This window comes from Ochotona princeps, chromosome 1 (assembly GCF_030435755.1).
Source record: "Ochotona princeps isolate mOchPri1 chromosome 1, mOchPri1.hap1, whole genome shotgun sequence".
NCBI classification, from domain to species: domain Eukaryota; kingdom Metazoa; phylum Chordata; class Mammalia; order Lagomorpha; family Ochotonidae; genus Ochotona; species Ochotona princeps.
Window position 1 is genome coordinate 111,037,346 of NC_080832.1, and position 17,804 is coordinate 111,055,149.

At 40.8% G+C, this 17,804-nt stretch overlaps 1 protein-coding gene across 5 annotated transcripts in view; it reads left to right on the forward strand.

The window, feature by feature from the left end:
* LOC101526420 (serine/threonine-protein kinase 38) overlaps window positions 1-17,804 on the forward strand; it is a 113,520-nt gene that overhangs the window by 20,667 nt on the left and 75,049 nt on the right. For 4 of the 5 annotated variants that reach the window (XM_058664025.1, XM_058664034.1, XM_058664016.1 and 1 more), the window contains exons 5-10: window positions 132-215; window positions 4,332-4,455; window positions 6,990-7,144; window positions 10,399-10,501; window positions 11,570-11,631; window positions 17,350-17,467. In XM_058664025.1, coding sequence (XP_058520008.1) covers window positions 132-215; window positions 4,332-4,455; window positions 6,990-7,144; window positions 10,399-10,501; window positions 11,570-11,631; window positions 17,350-17,467 — 646 coding nt within the window. The remainder of the gene's footprint in view (window positions 1-131; window positions 216-4,331; window positions 4,456-6,989; window positions 7,145-10,398; window positions 10,502-11,569; window positions 11,632-17,349; window positions 17,468-17,804) is intronic. The other variant, XM_058664041.1, reaches the window with a different exon arrangement.

Genomic DNA, 17,804 nt, shown 5'->3' on the forward strand with positions numbered 1-17,804 from the left:
CTGCTTTGTCACTGCTATCTGATTACATTAAAATAAAGTTGTCTTTTTTGGTTTACACGTTCCTATACCACATGAAAGCATTACCTGACAGCGTTAATATTTGACTTGGCATTTCTTTGGTGACTTTTTAGGTGCGGCTTGTTCAGAAGAAAGATACGGGGCATGTGTATGCAATGAAAATACTCCGTAAAGCAGATATGCTTGAAAAAGAGCAGGTAATTCACAGTGGGGGTGGTGCTTTCAGTTAGCCTCTGAACTTTTGCCTCCTAAAGTCATTCTTTTTGTTTAGTTAAAAATATGCATTTTATTTATTTTCCTTAGCTTTTTTATGTTATATTATATTATATTATTGCCTTTTTTCTTATATAAAGAAGCAGTCATATACTTAAAAGCAGAAATAAAGCCTATAGGTTATATATTATATGGTAAAAGTTGAAAACCCATTAGAGAAACAACTGTTAGTAGCGTCTTCTGATTGTTTATGTCCTTGTCTTGAGAGCCTTTCTTTGAGGACATACGTGGTATGGCAACATGTTTTTCACCAAATGCTAAGAAAGGAATTGTATCAATACCCTGAAGCTTAAGTCTAAGAATTTAGTCTAGACAGTTTTTAATGTACTGTATACTGTACAATCACCTTGCAGTTGTGTCTTCTGAGGAACTCACCGTTATTTGAGACACCACCAGTCCTCCATTTCTAAATGGACTTGTTTAATATAATGCAAATGGCAAAGCAATGCACATTTCTTTAGTAATTAAGAATGCATTTTAATACCCAAACCAACTTTGCAAATAGAGCTGCAAAACGCATAAGTACTTAATGCAAAGTAAATAGACTTAAAATATGCAGGGTATTTTAAAAAAGGGAATGTGGACTTTGTGTAAATCTAAGCTAGTTGGCTATTTAAGAGCAGATGGCTGTGGGTGTGACTGCAAATACCCTGTGGTGGAGTGGATGTAATAGCTGTGCTCAGGAGTAACAGCCCCCAGCTTTCCTCACGCTTCTTGAGAGGGGATGTGGTCACTGCATCTTTGTGACACCTCAGGTTTTCAAGTTCACATGACCCAGAAGAGATAGACTCCAGAAATTTCAGCAGAGAATTTCAGATCCTGTTCTGTAAATCCTCAGGTGCTATTGGTTATGCTAACCCCAGCCTTAATTCACAGTACACAGTAGCTCTGTTTGTGTATGAATTTACAGACACTGATAGAATTTGAGTTAGTCTTGAGAAGGAAAATAAAAAGCTTCTGTATTGGTTGGTCAATATAGTTACTTCATGGTTTAATTTTATTCTTACAAGACACATTTTCTACAGTTTCAACCAAGGCTAAGAACCTGTCAAAGTAATTAGTAGTCAGAATAAAATTATACAAAGAAGTACATATTATGACTTTCAGGGTTATTCTATGTAGTCCATGCCAGCTACCCAGTGTGGTGACAGAGGTTGATCCAAACATGTTGTATGAAAACCTTTTCTTAGAACATGCCCTCTCCAAAATTAGTGTCTTAAATTTCCAATGGAAATGTCTATTTGTGTTTTAAATAATTTATGCACTAAACTGTGCACTAACTTAATTGCTTAGTACGTCTTAGGTAATAGGTTTAGTTTCCTAGGTTTGATCTCATAAGAGGCCTCTTAAGATCTCTGGTCACAGACTATCTTTAGTAGCCATCTTGAAGATACATGCAGCCAGTGTGTGTTAGGTGAAAACTAGAAGTAGACGATGCGAATGCACCATCATTTTTGGATATGACTAATGAGGTTTTTTTTTTTAAAGATTTATTTTTATTGCAAAGTCAGATATACAGAGAGGAGGAGAGACAGAGAGGAAGATCTTCCGTCCGATGTTTCACTCCCCAAGTGAGCCGCAACGGCCGGTGCTGCGCCGATTCGAAGCCGGGAACCAGGAACCTCTTCCGGGTCTCCCTCGCGGGTGCAGTGTCCCAAATCCTTGGGCCGTCCTCGACTGCTTTCCCAGGCCACAAGCAGGCAGCTGGATGGGAAGTGGAGCTGCCAGGATTAGAACAGGCGCCCATATGGGATCCTGAGGCTTTCAAGGCGAGGACTTTAGCCGCTAGGCCACTGTGCTGGGCCCATGACTAATGAGTTTTAGATTCAGTCCTCACTTTTTTTTGAAGATTATTCATTTTCATTTGGAAAGACAGATTTACAGAGAGAAGGAGATACAGAAAGTTCTCTCGCTGGTTCACTTTCTAAATGGCTGTGATGGCCAGAGCTGAGCCCATTTGAAGCCAGGAGCTTCTTCTGGGTCTCCCATGTTAGAACAAGGTCCCAAAGCTTTGGACCATCCTCTGCTGCTTTCCCAGGTCACAAGCAGGGAGCTGGAAGGGAATTGGAGCAGCTGGGACACAAGAACCAGTACCCATATGGGATGCCTGTACTTGCAAGGGGAAGATTAGCCAATTGAGCCATCATGCTGTTTCTGAGCTTAACTTTTTATAGTTATAGGTGCCTTATTCAGAAGAATAGTTGTGTTTTTTGCTTGATTCTCTTGAATTGATTAGAAATTACAGCTACTTCAGGATGATTAATATCCACACAGTAGAAATTTCTACTACCTGGAGATATTTAAAGGATAACATACCAGCATTTAGCTGGTTTCTGATGTGTATCTTCCAGTGCAAAAAAAAAACCACCTTGCATTGTGATGCCAGTGTACAGTTTTGATGGAACAAAAACTGGCTTTTGCTTTCTACATGCTTAGGTTGACAACTAGCACTCTCATCTCATTAAATATTTATGAAATGAGAATGAGACAGATGAGTTTCACCTCTGGATCTTGCTTTACCTTAAATTCAGCTGACTTCAGTTCTAGATCCTGAGGTTGTCCCTACTCGCTGCTTCAGTCTCAGGGGAAGGGTGAGATGTGCTGGTGTTGTTTGTGGCCTTCTCAAAAGGTGTTGTAGGCATTTTGTCCGCCGACGTGAGTTACAGGTGGTGGTGGTAGTGTTTTCCCTTTTCTGTGGCTCCCTGCCTTAACAGGAACCAGGGGAAACAGGCAGGTAAACCTCTGCCTGATAGTGATCGAGAGTTGGCCTGAACTAAAGAGAACCAAGCAGTGTGAGTTTTCTAAAAGCTATGCTTCTGTATTAAGATCAGGTAAAAACAAACGCCTCCCTTGGCTTTGTAGTTTCATAGCACTGTGCTTTACCACCCTGCGGTATTTTTTCCCCTCCTCCATACTATTAGTACTGGTAACAATGAAGCTATTAAAAAATTCCTCAAAGAACAATTTTAGTAGACTTAAAACTCATATCTAAACTGAAATGCCTCCTGACCCTGGAGTTAGCATGGAAGGATCTGGCTGGTCAGTTGAAAGACAGGAAAGAGGCTGGAGTGTGTGTCCACATGGGAGAACAGTAGAAGAGCCTGTGGTCTGGTAGAAGCGAGCATTCAGAACATTGTCTCAAACAAAACAACCCCAGACTCAGTTTGCTAGCGGGGTTGTTGTTTTCTCAACCTTGGTACACATTTTACTTTAGAGCATGCTGTAAAAACTCTAAGGCCATGGAATAATAACTCTGAGACCAGAACTTCTGTTCAAGGATTGGACTTGGTCTTACTGGAGTTAGATCTAATAGAACCCAACTTTGGTCTTGTGACACTTAATGAAAGTGGAGGGCTAGAAATTGGCAATATTGCAGTTATATTTACTATTGTATATTTAAAGCAAATAAGGTAAATTTGACAGTGACACTTTATTTTAACAAAGTACTTCTACCAGTTCTTCATGTAACTGGGTCTCCTTAGCTACATGTACTTTAGTAAAAGTAAAAATTGGAGGTGTCATTAATTGGAATCTGTCCACTTTCTTAAGTGTTCTTATGTTTCAATTTGGTAAGAACTCAGTGAGCACATACTGCGTTCATGATAGTGCTGTGACATCACAGTGTTCTGGAATTGTCCAGCAGAGATACATTGTCACTGCAGATCTAAGGGATGAACTTGTTTAGAAAGTCTTAGCTGGGTGGCTTATGCTCTTTTGTAAATTATTGTTAAAACAAAAATGTATACCAAAAAGTGATGGTTTCAGCTAATCAGAGGTTGAGCGAGAGCACTATTACAGTTGCTGTTTGCATTAAAGCCATTTATTTTGCCACTTTGGAAAGCCTTTCATCACTCAGGTTTGCATCACAGTACCTTAAAGTCATATGTCAGTTTTGAGCTAGTAGGTTTACCTAAGTATAAATTAGATCTTTTGCATCATCACAGTTAAATACTCAAAATGGTATTTAAGTTGTTTAAACAAGTATACAATCTACTAAAGCAGAGCAAGGCTTGTCATTAATCAAATGCATATACCTCCAGGTTGGCCACATTCGTGCGGAACGTGACATTCTAGTGGAGGCAGACAGTTTGTGGGTTGTGAAAATGTTCTATAGTTTTCAGGATAAGCTAAACCTCTACCTAATCATGGAGTTCCTGCCTGGAGGTAATTACATGACGATGAAAGGTCATTTTTTTCCTTTTTGTTCTGTGGCTTCTCTCTCTCTCTCTTGCCTCAACAATTAACCCTCCTTTCTACTTTTAATTGTGCTCACTAAGTTGCTTTCTATATCTTTTTTTAGGTCTGTAAAGGAGGTCAGTACTACCTGTCTTGCGTTGGGGTGCATTTCTGCAATCTTAGTGCCATGAAAGTAACTGTTTCATTCATTTTCATGATGGACATTTTTTCTGTTCATTTTCTTTTCTAAAAATATAAAAGAATATACTAGGTAGCTTTGCTTGCTATCCTGTCAGTGAAAATTATGTATAAAAAGTTATCCAAATGACAAAATTGAATGAGTAACATTGTTTGCTTCGATTTTTGATTTTCTTTTTCTATGACTTATATTCATAAGGAGTGACTTTCTCCTTACCTTTTGGTAAGGTTGGTAGCCAGTTTCAAGTTTCACTCCTGAGACTGCACATCTGTTCTAAGGAACTCTGTTTCCTAGTGAGCAGATGAACTGAAAACAGACTCTTAGGGAAAAAAAAAAAAATTTTATTTTCATGTTTGTTCTTAGCAAAGCAAAAATATTTATAGCAAAAATATTTATGGCATAATATTTTGGTCTTTGGCAACCCTTAGTTTAGATTTAGAGTCATCAGTAATTCACAAAGTTAGATAATAGTCTGGTTGAATGAGTTTTTCTTTTTTTTTTTTTTTTTTTTTAACTTGAGAGTCAGAGGAAGATGGAGAGAGGTAGCTCCCAATATGCTGGCTTGCTGCCTGAAGACCTACAGCAGTTGAAGCTGGCTGGACTGAGCAGAAACTCTGCACTTGGAACTTAATCCAGATCTCCCATGTGGTGGCCAGAACCCAGTGACTTGAGCTGTGGCCTCTGCCTCCCAGGGTCTGCATTAATACAAAGTTGAAGGCAGGAGGGAGACCTGGTGTTGAACCCAGGCACTCTGATGTGGGAGGTTGATGTCTTAAATGCTCTGCTGAACACCCACTCCTAGAGAGAACTTTTAAAGTAATTAGATGCCAGTTCTTGACTAGGAGTGAGAACCAGCGTGGGCACCAGCCCCTTGCCTTATGTCTCCTCATTGTTTCCCTGCATTGTCTTCCATTGCTTCCCATGGCTGCTGGATCCAGCCTTGTGTACTCAGTGGAGCTGGCCTGAGCTGGCTGATCTTTTGGGCAAACTTTCACAGATGAAACCGTTGACTATTCTCCTGAGCCACGGAGCGAAGGCCACACAGCTTAGAGTTGGCCTGAGTGCACCGGCTCCTGGTGTGCTTCCATACTCAGTAATGGCCAGGAGGGATTAGGGAATTAGGATTTTCAAGTCTTAGGTCAAAAAGAGCAGTTAATGAATGTTGCAATTTTTGCTTGAGGGAAAAAAATTCCCTTGTCTAAGAATAAAAAAGCAAATTTATAAATGAAATTTGAGAGGAAACATGATTACTAAAATCAGAGGTTACTTTGTCTTTACCCTGTTTTCTAACAAGTGGTTTTTATGTGGGTCTAAATGAATCTTTGCTATTTCACTTGGCTTTCTGAAATTACTTATAAATGTTTGCTTTTGTCTAACTGTTGAATTAGGATCTGAATTGTTTTCTGCCACTTTATGTTACGGTGTTAAGCAGAAATAACGTTTGACTTTGCTGAAAACTAAAGCAGTTACTGTTTAAATCTAAAATCCTGATAATTCTGTTTTGAAAGTTATATAATAGCTGTTGGCACATATTTTACTACTTGTAATAAACACTAGTGAGAAAAAAATCACTGATTTTGAGAGGTGTTCAATGTATACATTCTCTTTTAAGAAGATTTATTTTTATTTGAAAGATTTATAGAGTGAAGTAGAGACATAGAAAGATCTTCTATCCACTGATTCATTTCCTAAATAGCCTCAGTAGTAGGAGCTGATTTGGAGCTTCCTATGGATCTCCGACATGGGCTGCAGGGTCCCAAGGTTAGGGCCTTTGCTGCTTTCCCAGGCCACAAGCAGGGAGCTGGATGGGAAGTGGAGTAGCTGGGACACTAACTGGTGCCCTAATGGGCTGGCGCTTGTGGGTGGAGGATTAGCTATCTGATGATTGCGCTGGTTCCCCATGTATACTTTTTATCACATATTCCAAAAGAGCAACATTTTTAGTTCGTTTTTAGTTTTTTTAGGTTTTTTTTTTTTGTTAGCTATTGCTTTGCTACCTAAATCCCACTTTTTTGTATGTCTTATAGTGTTTTATGAATAGAAGTTGGGAAGTTTGTTTTCAACCTTCCTAAGTGTTTACATTATTATTTGCTGTTTCAGCCTCTATTAACCTTGGTAGTGTAACCAATGTGGAGGTGCCATTTGAATCTAGATGAAAAGTTTTCCAATATTTGTGCAAAGTGAAACAGTGCAGGTGTGTTTAGCTGCCATGTTGGCATGTAAGGTTGACATATCTGAAGACTAATGCTTAACTCCTGTGTTTGTGTGTATGTTTGCATGCGTGCGTGTTTGTGTGCGTGGTGGCTTTGTATCTTATTTCCAGGAGACATGATGACTTTGCTAATGAAAAAAGACACACTGACAGAAGAGGAGACGCAGTTTTATATAGCAGAAACAGTGCTGGCCATAGACTCCATTCACCAGCTGGGATTCATTCACAGAGACATCAAACCAGACAACCTTCTCCTGGACAGCAAGGTACCCACGGCTGCGGGCGGGCAGCCTGACCACATGTGCCACTGATCTGGCAGCTTTCGCTTTGGCAGACCTGCACCAGGTGTCGTTATGGGGCAGGCGCAGTGATTGTGATGTGCCTTCCCTTTGTCTGTGTTTTTTTTTGCCTATTCTATCATTTGATTGAACAGTTAAAAGTAAAGGATATTTTTGAAAACGAAAAACGAAGTTAGTCATTTTCTAATAAAACCAAAGATAGTCATCTTCTGGCGTAAAATTAACTAGAGTACTGATGCATTATGTACCCAGAACCCCTCTGTTGGGTAACCTCCTCAGTTAATGAAGAAACCAGCCAGAACCAGGAAGTAAGGCAGAGAGAATAGTGACAACAGAAACCTTTCACAAAGCTGAGGTCTCGAATCATAATATCCCGTGCTTGCTTGCTTGCTTGAAATGCATGCTGTTGTTTCAGGATACACACTTTTTTTCTTTTAAGATTTCTTTATTTATTAGAAAGGCAACATTATAGAGAGGGCCGAGGCAGATGATCGCCCATCTGCTATTTTGCTCCCTATATGACCACAAAAGCCAGGGCTGGGCTAAGCCAAAATCAGGAGGCAGAAGCTTCATATGGTCTTCCATGTGGGTGCTGGGACCCAAGTACTTGGGCCACTTCCATTGCTTTCCAGGGCACAGTAGCAGAGGATTGGATCATAAGTGGAGCAGCTGGGGATTGACCAGGTGCCCTTATGGGATGCCAGCACTGCAGGTAGCAGCTTAACTCACTGTGCCACCGTACCAGCCCCTACCATCTGCTTTTAAAGAAGAGTCCTGCTGAGATGTTTAGTGTCCTGTTTATATTTATCTTTAGATATGTAAGTAAGTTTAATTCCTAGACTCACATAGTAAATTGGGAAGGAATTCCTGAGCTGCTAACTAAATAGCTAGATTGCCCTTGGCAGATCTCGTTGCCTTTTGGACTCCATCGTTCTTACAGAGTTGACTTGGAAGAGCTCTAAATTTCTAGAATGTTATAGTCTGTTATGCAGAATTGTTGGCCAAATTTTCAAGTAGAAAAGTAAATCTAATTCTTAGATTGTTTTTCTTTTTTGCTGTCTTTTGAAGACTTCATTGCTGTGTTTGGAAAATCTGAAGTGTTTTGTTTTTTCTTGAAACCATTATATGTTTCAAGAGGGTTGATACAATTTATCAACACTGAAAGATTACTATTTTTTATAATAATTTTGATGCCTGTTTGTGTCAAAATTTTATATGAAGTTAGCATCGTGAAAGTAAATTCTACTTTTAAAATGTTAATGCTACTTTATTGTAGTGTGTGTCCCTTAGATAGTAATTCATTCTTCTTTACGATTTTAAGATCTTTGTCATGAATCTTACATTGTGTGATTTTTTTTTAAAGATTTATTTATTTTTATTACAAAGTCAGATATACAGAAAGGAGGAGAGACAGAGAAGAAGATCTTTCGTCCAGTGAGTCACTCCCCAAGTGAGCTGCGATGGCTGGTGCTGTGCCGATCCAAAGCCGGGAATCAGGAACCTCTTCCAGGTCTCCCACACGGGTGCAGGGTCCCAATGCTTTGGGTCATCCTTAACTGCTTTCCCAGGCCACAAGCAGGGAGCTGGATGGGAAGTGGAGCTGCCGGGATTAGAACCGGTGCCCATATGGGATCCCGGGGTGTTCAAGGCAAGGACTTTAGCCACTAGGCCACGCCGCCGGGCCCACATTGTGTGATGTTAATAGATCATCCCTACTTTAAAAAATATATTTTTGTGTACACACACACGGATAAACATATATATAATTTTCACATGAAGCAAGTATGGCATGATTAAAAATTGCTAGATCTATATGTACTTGCTGAACTTTATTTTCCTGTATTATTTGTAATACTCTAAAATAAAATAAAAATTAATGTTATAAAATATATTTCCCAAGACCATTAAGTTCATCTATAAAAGACTTACTTATTTGGATGAATTGCACAGAGAAAGACACAAAGATCTGCCATTCTCTCATTTTCTTCCCAGATATTTGCAACGACCATGACTAGGGTAGCTGAAGTCAGGAGCTCCGTCTAGGTTTCCTATGTGGCTGACGGGGCACAAATACTTGGCCTTTCTTCCACCGCCTTTCCCAGGCCAGGGAGCTGGATTGGAAGCAGAGCAGCACCTGTAAATACATATTTTATTTAGTTGGAAGACAGAGTTAGAGAGAAAGGCAGAGACAGAGAGAGAAGTCTTCCATCTAATGATTCACCCCCGAAATGGCCGCAGTGGCCTGGGACTGAGCCAGGCTGAAGCCAGGAGCTTTATCTGGGTCTCCCACGTCGGTACAAGGACCCAAGGATTTGGGCCATCTTCTGCTGCTTTCCCAGATACATAAATGAGGAGCTGGATAGGAAGTGGAGTGGAAAAACTGGGGCTTGAACTGGTGCCCGTATGGGATACTGGCACTGCAGGTGGTGACTTAAGCCACTATACCATAGCACTGGCTCCCCATATATTTTTTTTTTTCAAAGATTTATTTATTTTATTACAAAGTCAGATATACAGAGAGGAGGAGAGACAGAGAGGAAGATCTTCCGTCCGATGATTCACTCCCCAAGTGAGCCGCAACGGGGCCGGTGCTGCGCCGATCCGAAGCCGGGAACCAGGAACTTCTTCCGGGTCTCCCACGCGGGTGCAGGGTCCCAAGGCTTTGGGCCGTCCTCCACTGCTTTCCCAGGCCACAAGCAGGGAGCTGGATGGGAGTGGGGCTTCCGGGATTAGAACTGGCACCCATATGGGATCCCGGTGCATTCAAGGGAAGGACTTTAGCCACTAGGCCACTGTGCCGGGCCCAACTTCAGAATAGTTGAAGAAGTCCCTATAAGTCTAGACTGGATAGCATTTACTTCAGGTACTGCTTTTTAAGATACCTCTTTTCTTAGGGTGTTTAGGTAAAGCATATAATCTTGATAACTATAAATTAAACTGTTTAATTGGTGTTGTCTTGGTGTACCAAGACAGTTGACTGTGGTGGACATTAAAAATGATAATATGGAATTTTATTTGCTGTGACATTATATATGTGTGTGTGTGTTTTTTCTTTCTTTCTTTTTCTTGCTATGACATATTTTTACCTCTAATAAAATTTTTAAAAAGTAGCATGGCTATACATATTTGATGAATACTGACTGGAAGGTTTGGAAGATAATGTTCTGTTCCATATCCAGGAATGTTCCACATCCACTCACCTTGCCGCTTTTTCCCCACAGGGCCATGTGAAACTCTCTGACTTTGGCCTTTGCACAGGACTGAAAAAAGCACACAGGACAGAATTTTATAGGAATCTGAACCACAGCCTCCCCAGTGATTTCAGTAAGTGTGAACAGTAATATTGGCTTGTTCCCCTTTAAGTGAGCCTAAAAGAGCTGTTTCGCTGATGACTGTGTCACGTGGGACAGCTAGGGAAGTCTCACAGCAGGAGTCCTTTGGGGAGTAAAAATCCCTCCCAAGGTGTGCTTGTGAGTTGTATTGTCTGGTGAGGCAGGGTAAGTGCCACCAGATGTGTTACGGCAGATGTTGAAAAGAGCCTTTTTCACAGCACTCCTGGGATAATTTACTAGATGTGAATGTAGGGGAAGCAAGCAGAAGCAGTGAAGGAAAAAGGGAAAGGGCTACGACTGTCTCCGGCCCAGTGTATCCTCAGAGCTCCTCCTGGTCTCATTACCATCTTCCTTCCTTTACAGAGACAGAGAGATCTCTTAACTGCTGGTTCCCTCCCCAGATGCCCGCTACAGCTGAGCTGGGCCAGGCTGAAGCAGTGAGCTGGGAACTCAGTCCACAAGGCCTTGGGCCTTCCTCGACTGCTTTCCCAGGCCACAAGCAGGGAGCTGGATGGGACGCAGGGCTGTCGGGATTAGGACTGGTGCCCATACAGGATCCCAGGTGTGTGCAAGGAGAGGACTTTAGCTGCTAGGCTACCACACCAGACCTTGGAGTTTTATTTTTAAAATAGCTCCTTCCACTCACCCACTATCGGATCATTGAAAATCATGTACTGAAGTTAGAGTTCATCCCAGGAAAGTTAACAGCAAGGAGCTGTTCGTAGAAATTTGGTGATGCTTTTGAGAAATTGTGAATGCTTTGGGTTCACTACAGGGTCTTTGCTTCCAGTTGAGATGTAATTGCAAGTAAGGCTTGTGTTCTCTTAGGCCATTTGGCCCACGTGGAGGTGGCGTATGCAGCTGTCACTGTGGATTCTTGTAGTTAATGCTTTAGAATCTCAGATTGGTCTTGGCACTAGGAAATGTGTCATCTAGAGTTTTTGAAGCATGGATAAAAAAGCGAGGCTTGAGACTTTCAGTATGACTTAAACCAGAGCCTGGAAGAGCAGTAAACATTCCTGTCTGCACTTTGGTTAGCGCTTGTTTTCTGTACTTGCAGCATTCCAGAATATGAATTCCAAGAGGAAAGCAGAAACCTGGAAAAGAAACAGACGTCAGCTAGTAAGTAGAATCTGTAGAGTTTGAAATGCCACAAACCAAGGGTGAATATGTTTTATTTAAAAACACTGAAGTTTACATTTGATAAATACTTGCTTATAGCCATTGCTTTTTAGATTAAATAGAATATCGTGTTTATGTTGGAAACACCAAATCCATCACCTTAGGTTGTTTTGGTTATGATGTTTTCAAAGTGTGACAGGTCTGACCTTTCAGGTTTGTAATAGTGCCTGCTTTTCCCTGTTTCACGTATATTCCCAGTGTTTGGTGGTGGTAAATGGGTGGTATGGGTAGTATTTAAGCTGGAGGGCTCACAGAGAAACTGTATCCAAGTATCTACCTGTAACTTTCAGGCAATACTTCTCAAATTCTAAGAAATGTGATTCACATCAAGAAGTCTAGATTTTGCATTTCCTCTGCCCCACTCTTTCTTTATGATGGAAAAGAGTATTTGCTAATACAAACTGGAGAAAAATATAAAGAAAGTATTTATTACTTATTTATAAAATAAGTAAACCTTATAAAAATTTGGATGGATATATACCGAATTATGTCCCACAAATTAAAAAATAAGTAAGCTTATGTATTTAAAATTATTGTGTTAGTGTGTTGGAAGTTACTTAAAAGGTACAGATTCACCAGTAAGCTATTACTGTCTAGGTAAAAACTTATCCATAACAATAGTTACTGACTTTCTACAGACCTGAGGTATAATGTACATGTTTTAAGTCAGAAGATGTATTGTCTAGAAATGTCATTTCTGCTTATCTGCATGTGCAGATAATTTGACAGGTTTGCCAAATGTTGTATTTTAGCCAGGCCTCTTAATAAAACACTGATTTATAATTCTCTATCAGTATCTTTAATAACATACTTCATAGGTCACTAGTAAGTCTGTGTTAGTCATTTATGAATATGGAGGCCTGTGGAATTACTTAAGTAAGAGTTTTTTTTTTTTTGTAGTAGATTTTTTTTTTATTGGAAAGGCAGATTTTACAGAGAAGGAGAGACAGAGAGAATGATCTTCCATCCACTGGTTCACTCCCCAAATGCCAACAACGGTCAGAGCTGAGCTGAAGCCAGGAGCCAGAAGTTTCTTCTGGGTCTCCCGCATGGGTGCAGGGTCCCAAGGCTTTGGGCTGTCCTCCACTACTTTCCCAGGCCACAAGCAAAGAGCTGGATGGGAAGCGTGGCTGCTGGGATTAGAACCAGCACCCATATGGGATCCTGGCGCGTTCAAGGTGAGGACATTAGCCACTAGGCCACAGCACCGGGCCCTGGATCAGTAGTTCTTAACTGAGGCTACACATCTGAGTCATGTGGGGAACAGAGATTCTTGTTCAGGTGGTCTGGGGTATGATATGAAGAGCTGAGTATTCAAAGACTTGGGGTGATTGCTCTGTGCAGTGGGTGTTGGGGTCCTCTGCTGAATAGACTGTCATGAGTGATAGCCCCTGCAATGTTGGGAAGCTGTTTTGGAAGCTAATGAAAGGTAAGACAGCTTCTGTGATACTTTTTTGTTTTTGAAAGCAATCCCGGGTTTAATCTGGGGTTGCTCTGTTGCCTCTGACTTCAGGAGTACCTCAGATTGTCTTCCTCCTTTGAGGCAAGCTTTGTGCTCTTTGTCATGCACCAGAGAGGCCAGACTTACTAGGAACCACTCTTGTGTCTTCATAATGAAGGAAATTTCACAATTTCCATGTTTGGAGTTAAGTAACATACTTTACAAAGTATTTGAGAATCTGAGTAAACTTGGAAATCCTGATGCTGTAACTAACTAAGGTTCTTGATTTTTTTGTCCTAGCCACAATAGAAATGGGGAAGTGTATATTATTTTCTTTTCATAACTTAAATAAAACCATTTTTAAGTCTTCAAAATGCAATTTCCATGTTACTTTTTTACTTTTATAAGTCATCACGTTTAGCAGGTACCCAGTAGAAGCATGGTGCTAGTTAACGTTTACCATAAACACTGTTCTTGGCTAAGCCTGGCATATTATTTTATTGTATTACAGGAAAAAAGTGGGGACTTCAGGTTTCACTCCTTGGCTATTTGTTGTAACGTTTTAACTTAAGAGGTTCCAGTAACCCTCAGCCTCAGTAACAGATTAGGTTATAAGTATACAACAACTTGAAATCATTAGACCACAAATAGGAAGAGATGGTGTACTTACAAGCATCTGTTCTTTATCTTTTTTTTCAAAGATATATTTGTTTCATTTTGGAAGGTAGAGTTACAGAGAAAGAGACAGAGATCTTTCATCAGCTGTTTCACTCTCAGATGGCTACAATGGCCAGAACTGGGCTGTCTGAAGCCAGGAACCAGGAGCTTCTTCCCAGTCTCCCGTGTGGGTGCAGGGAACCCAAGGATTTAGGCAAGGATTTGTTTTCCCAGACACATTAATTAGTAGGGAGCTGGATTGAAAGTGGAGCTGCTGGGACTCCAACTAGTGCCTAAATGAGAGGCTGGTGCAACAGGTGGAGGCTTAACTCACAATGCCATGGTGTAAGATCCTAGTTACTTTATCTTTGGGGTAGAGTTTATAGAAGAGTATAGGAAATTAAGTTGCTTTTTTGTCTGTAAAACATTTCAAATTAAACTGTAAGCTAGAACATCATGTAGTTGGAATGATGATTCACACCCGACAGAACTTGTCTAAATTGCAACTCTACGTGATGCTGTACGTACTCAGACCACAGAAGAAGGGTGCAGATTTATGAGTAGCAGTTGGAGGTGCTCCAGTAGGAAGAGGGCTGTCCTAGAGTGAAAGAGCCCCACTGCTCCCACACTGCAGTGAGGCGGTCAGCGGGGGGAACTCCTGCATCAGGACTCCAGTTGCCGAGGGATTGCATCATTCTGTGTGCAGATTTGAGCCTGATCTTGGCTGTGCTTTATAAATCCAAGAGGTTTTGTCTTAAACACTTAACTATCTTGAAGAAATTATTTTACTGCAACAATAGATTTCTGGTTTTGTAATAGAAATATTTGAACAAATGAGATTTACTTAATATTCTTTGCTGGAGTAAATCTAATCTCTACATTAAAGGATATCTGTAGCCTTTTGCCTGAATGATAATAATGAAACTAGCTGTGCCTTTTGAGAGGCCCAATCCATGTCAGACTTGAAAGTTAAAATACCCACTAGCATTTTTGTTATTAAATATTTGTATTTAAAAAGAAACAGCTATGATTATCTGTGTGGAAAAATTGGATCCCTACCCTACAGTATATAGAAAAAGCAATTCTGGGTGGAAGACAAAACTTTACAAATGTCAGAAGAAAAAAACAGGGTTATATTTTTATGATCTTTGAGTAAGGAAAGGATTTATTAAATAAGATACAAGTACAAATAATGAAACGAAAACCTGATTTGTCTTTACTTTAATGGAAAAATAGCCTTTTCTGTATCAAAGACATAAGGAAATAGACAATCCATATGGCCCAACTCCTGTGGGATTGCCTGTCAGAGCCCACATGAATACCCTTTGGTATGGCAGTTCCACCCTTCCCGATGTGCCCTGGAGACCTCCCTGCACATGTGTACCAGGAGACTCGCAGACAAATGCCAGTTGCCTCTCCATAACAGCACTGGAAAAGCCCAGTTTCCATGCACAGGAGATGGTTACATTCTGGCAGAGAATACATGTGACAACATGGATGAGTTCTAGAAACAATGTTGAGAGGAAACAGATGATGCATAGAATGATGGTGCTTTACCGAGCCCAAAAACAAAGCTGGTTAAGATTTCCTTTAAAGATCCTTGTGGCATATTTAAATCGACTTTTTAAAGGAGCAGAATGATGCCAATGAAAGCCTGCCTAGTCACAGGGAGAAGAGGTGGGGCCGCAGGGTGGCAGGTGCACGTGTGGCCTTCACTTGGGGCTTGGCTCTCCAATGAGTTTGTTGGCACTCCTTTGCACTGCTGTGTGTCATATTTGATAATTCAGCATGTATGTATGTGATAGATCTGTTTTGATAAGTGACAAATATTACTTCACTTAAAAAGCTGCAGTAAAAACAGTAAGCCTCAGACTGGGAGAAGGTATTTGTAACATGTAAAATTTCAAAGGATCAGTGTCTTGTATTCGCAAAAACTTCCTGTGAATCAGTCAGAAAAAAACACAACTGAAAAACTTAGGGGCAAAGGACCTGAAAAGGCCAAGATAGCTACCATGAGAACATGTGCATGGCCTTATTGGAAGTAAGGGAAGTACACGTTCAAGCAGTTGGATCCCTTTTCATGTTCATCACATTGGTGACGGCTTTAAAATTGGACAGATCTGAGTGTTGGTACAGTGTGGAGTACCACCAGGAGCACATCCCTGTCTGCCTGATCTGAGTGAGGACCCTCTGGAGCACAGCTGGAGAGATGCTTATGACCCAGGACACAGCGACGCTACTGCAGTGCAGGCTCCAGCACATCTCTGGCGTAGCGTCAAGGAGTTATTACAGGAATGCTGGCTCAGGAACCAAGATGCAGTGGTGGTGCTGCAGCACGTTCCCAGCACATCTCTGGCGTAGCGTCAAGGAGTTATTACGGGAATGCTGGCTCAGGAATCGTCAGTGATGTTGAAAACAACATCAGTAGATAAGAACAAATGTGATTTATGTAATGAAATAATGCGCAGCCAAAAAAATAAGTAAGTCTACATGAATAAATCTTAAAACTGTATTGATGAGTGTAAAAAGCCAGTAGCATTGAAGGATGCTGAGAGGAAGAAGCCCTCTGTTTACATTAATCTGTAAAATATACGATGTTATATGTGATTATATTTGTACAAGAACAATGTAGCAACTTTAGGGTAGTTATTTCAGTTGGAAGGGCTGAAGGAGTTAACGTGGGTCAGATTCTTCAGCATTTTGGTGGCTTTGCTTCTTTTTAAGGAATCAATGATCTGAAACAAGTATGAGAGATTATTAACCTCCTTACTACAAGTAATGGACATAAGGTGTGTTGTATCGTCTGTGGTTTTCTCTGTGTGCTTATACTAATTTTTAATAAATTTTTTATAAGATTACACAGCTGTAATGTTTATTTGTAAAGACAGATAATATTCAAAGCACCTAGATAGAATTTTTGTGTGATCAGTCCCCAGTTGTTGAGTGGATTGGAAGGCTTTGACTGAACTTCCTCATGGTATTTTGCAGTCCTGGTATATTCAAGAAAAAAAGAATTTAGAACGTGTTCTTCTAACAGTTGTTTGTAGGCATGACCAAGTTTGGTATATAAACCTTCGGCTTACAGAATATGGCTAGATTTTAAAATACAGATTCCCCTTATGATCGTCTTAAGCAACATATACATAGTAGAAAAAGGGATTATTTGCAGCAAGATCTGCCTCTTAACTGATTCTGAGCCCTTGAGCAAAAGCCTTTTTGGTTGTTGTATTCTTTTATCTGCAAGGTTGTGTTATAAGGTCCTCCTTGTAGAGGTGTAGAACCTGGTATTTACTGGATGTTCAGTGAATCATCGATATCGGTAACAGTGAATTATGAGCTGTAGATGTGTTTAGGACATGTCTCCCACCTCATAACAAAATTCTGTTGTTTATTTTGGAAAGTGATCTGACAAATGAAGCTTGCCATTAGGTTGCTGGGAAGTTCTGTGCATTTAGCTTGGGGCTTGCTGCAGACGGGTTTTGTAGCTTTCAGTCACAAGAACAGAACTCTGGGCACTTCCTGCCTGGCTCGGCCTCCCTGATGTATGGTACGTGTTTCAGGCCTTCTCCACAGTAGGCACTCCTGACTACATTGCTCCCGAGGTGTTCATGCAGACCGGGTACAACAAGCTCTGTGATTGGTGGTCGCTTGGGGTGATCATGTATGAGATGCTCATCGGTAAGTTGCATGCTCTCCGAGGACTTTTTCTGTGCTTCCGGAAAGGATTGCTACACTGACACTGGACTCTATGTCAGTCGGGGCTGATCTGCACACTCGTCCCGTCTTTCACAGTTGAGTTTCCTGGGGAGCCGGCTCTCCCAGTCACACATGGTTCCACACTGTCTTCAGGCTCACTGACATCCTGCTGATCATTTTACAATTTTCTTTCTTTTGTGTTTTCATCGTCTCCATGTGGCAGCTCTCTAGTCACCAGCCTGTAGTAACCAGCCATCCTGTACAGAGAGCTTTAACTGGGCACTGCCTCACTCTTCTAATTCACTTATCTCTGGCTCTC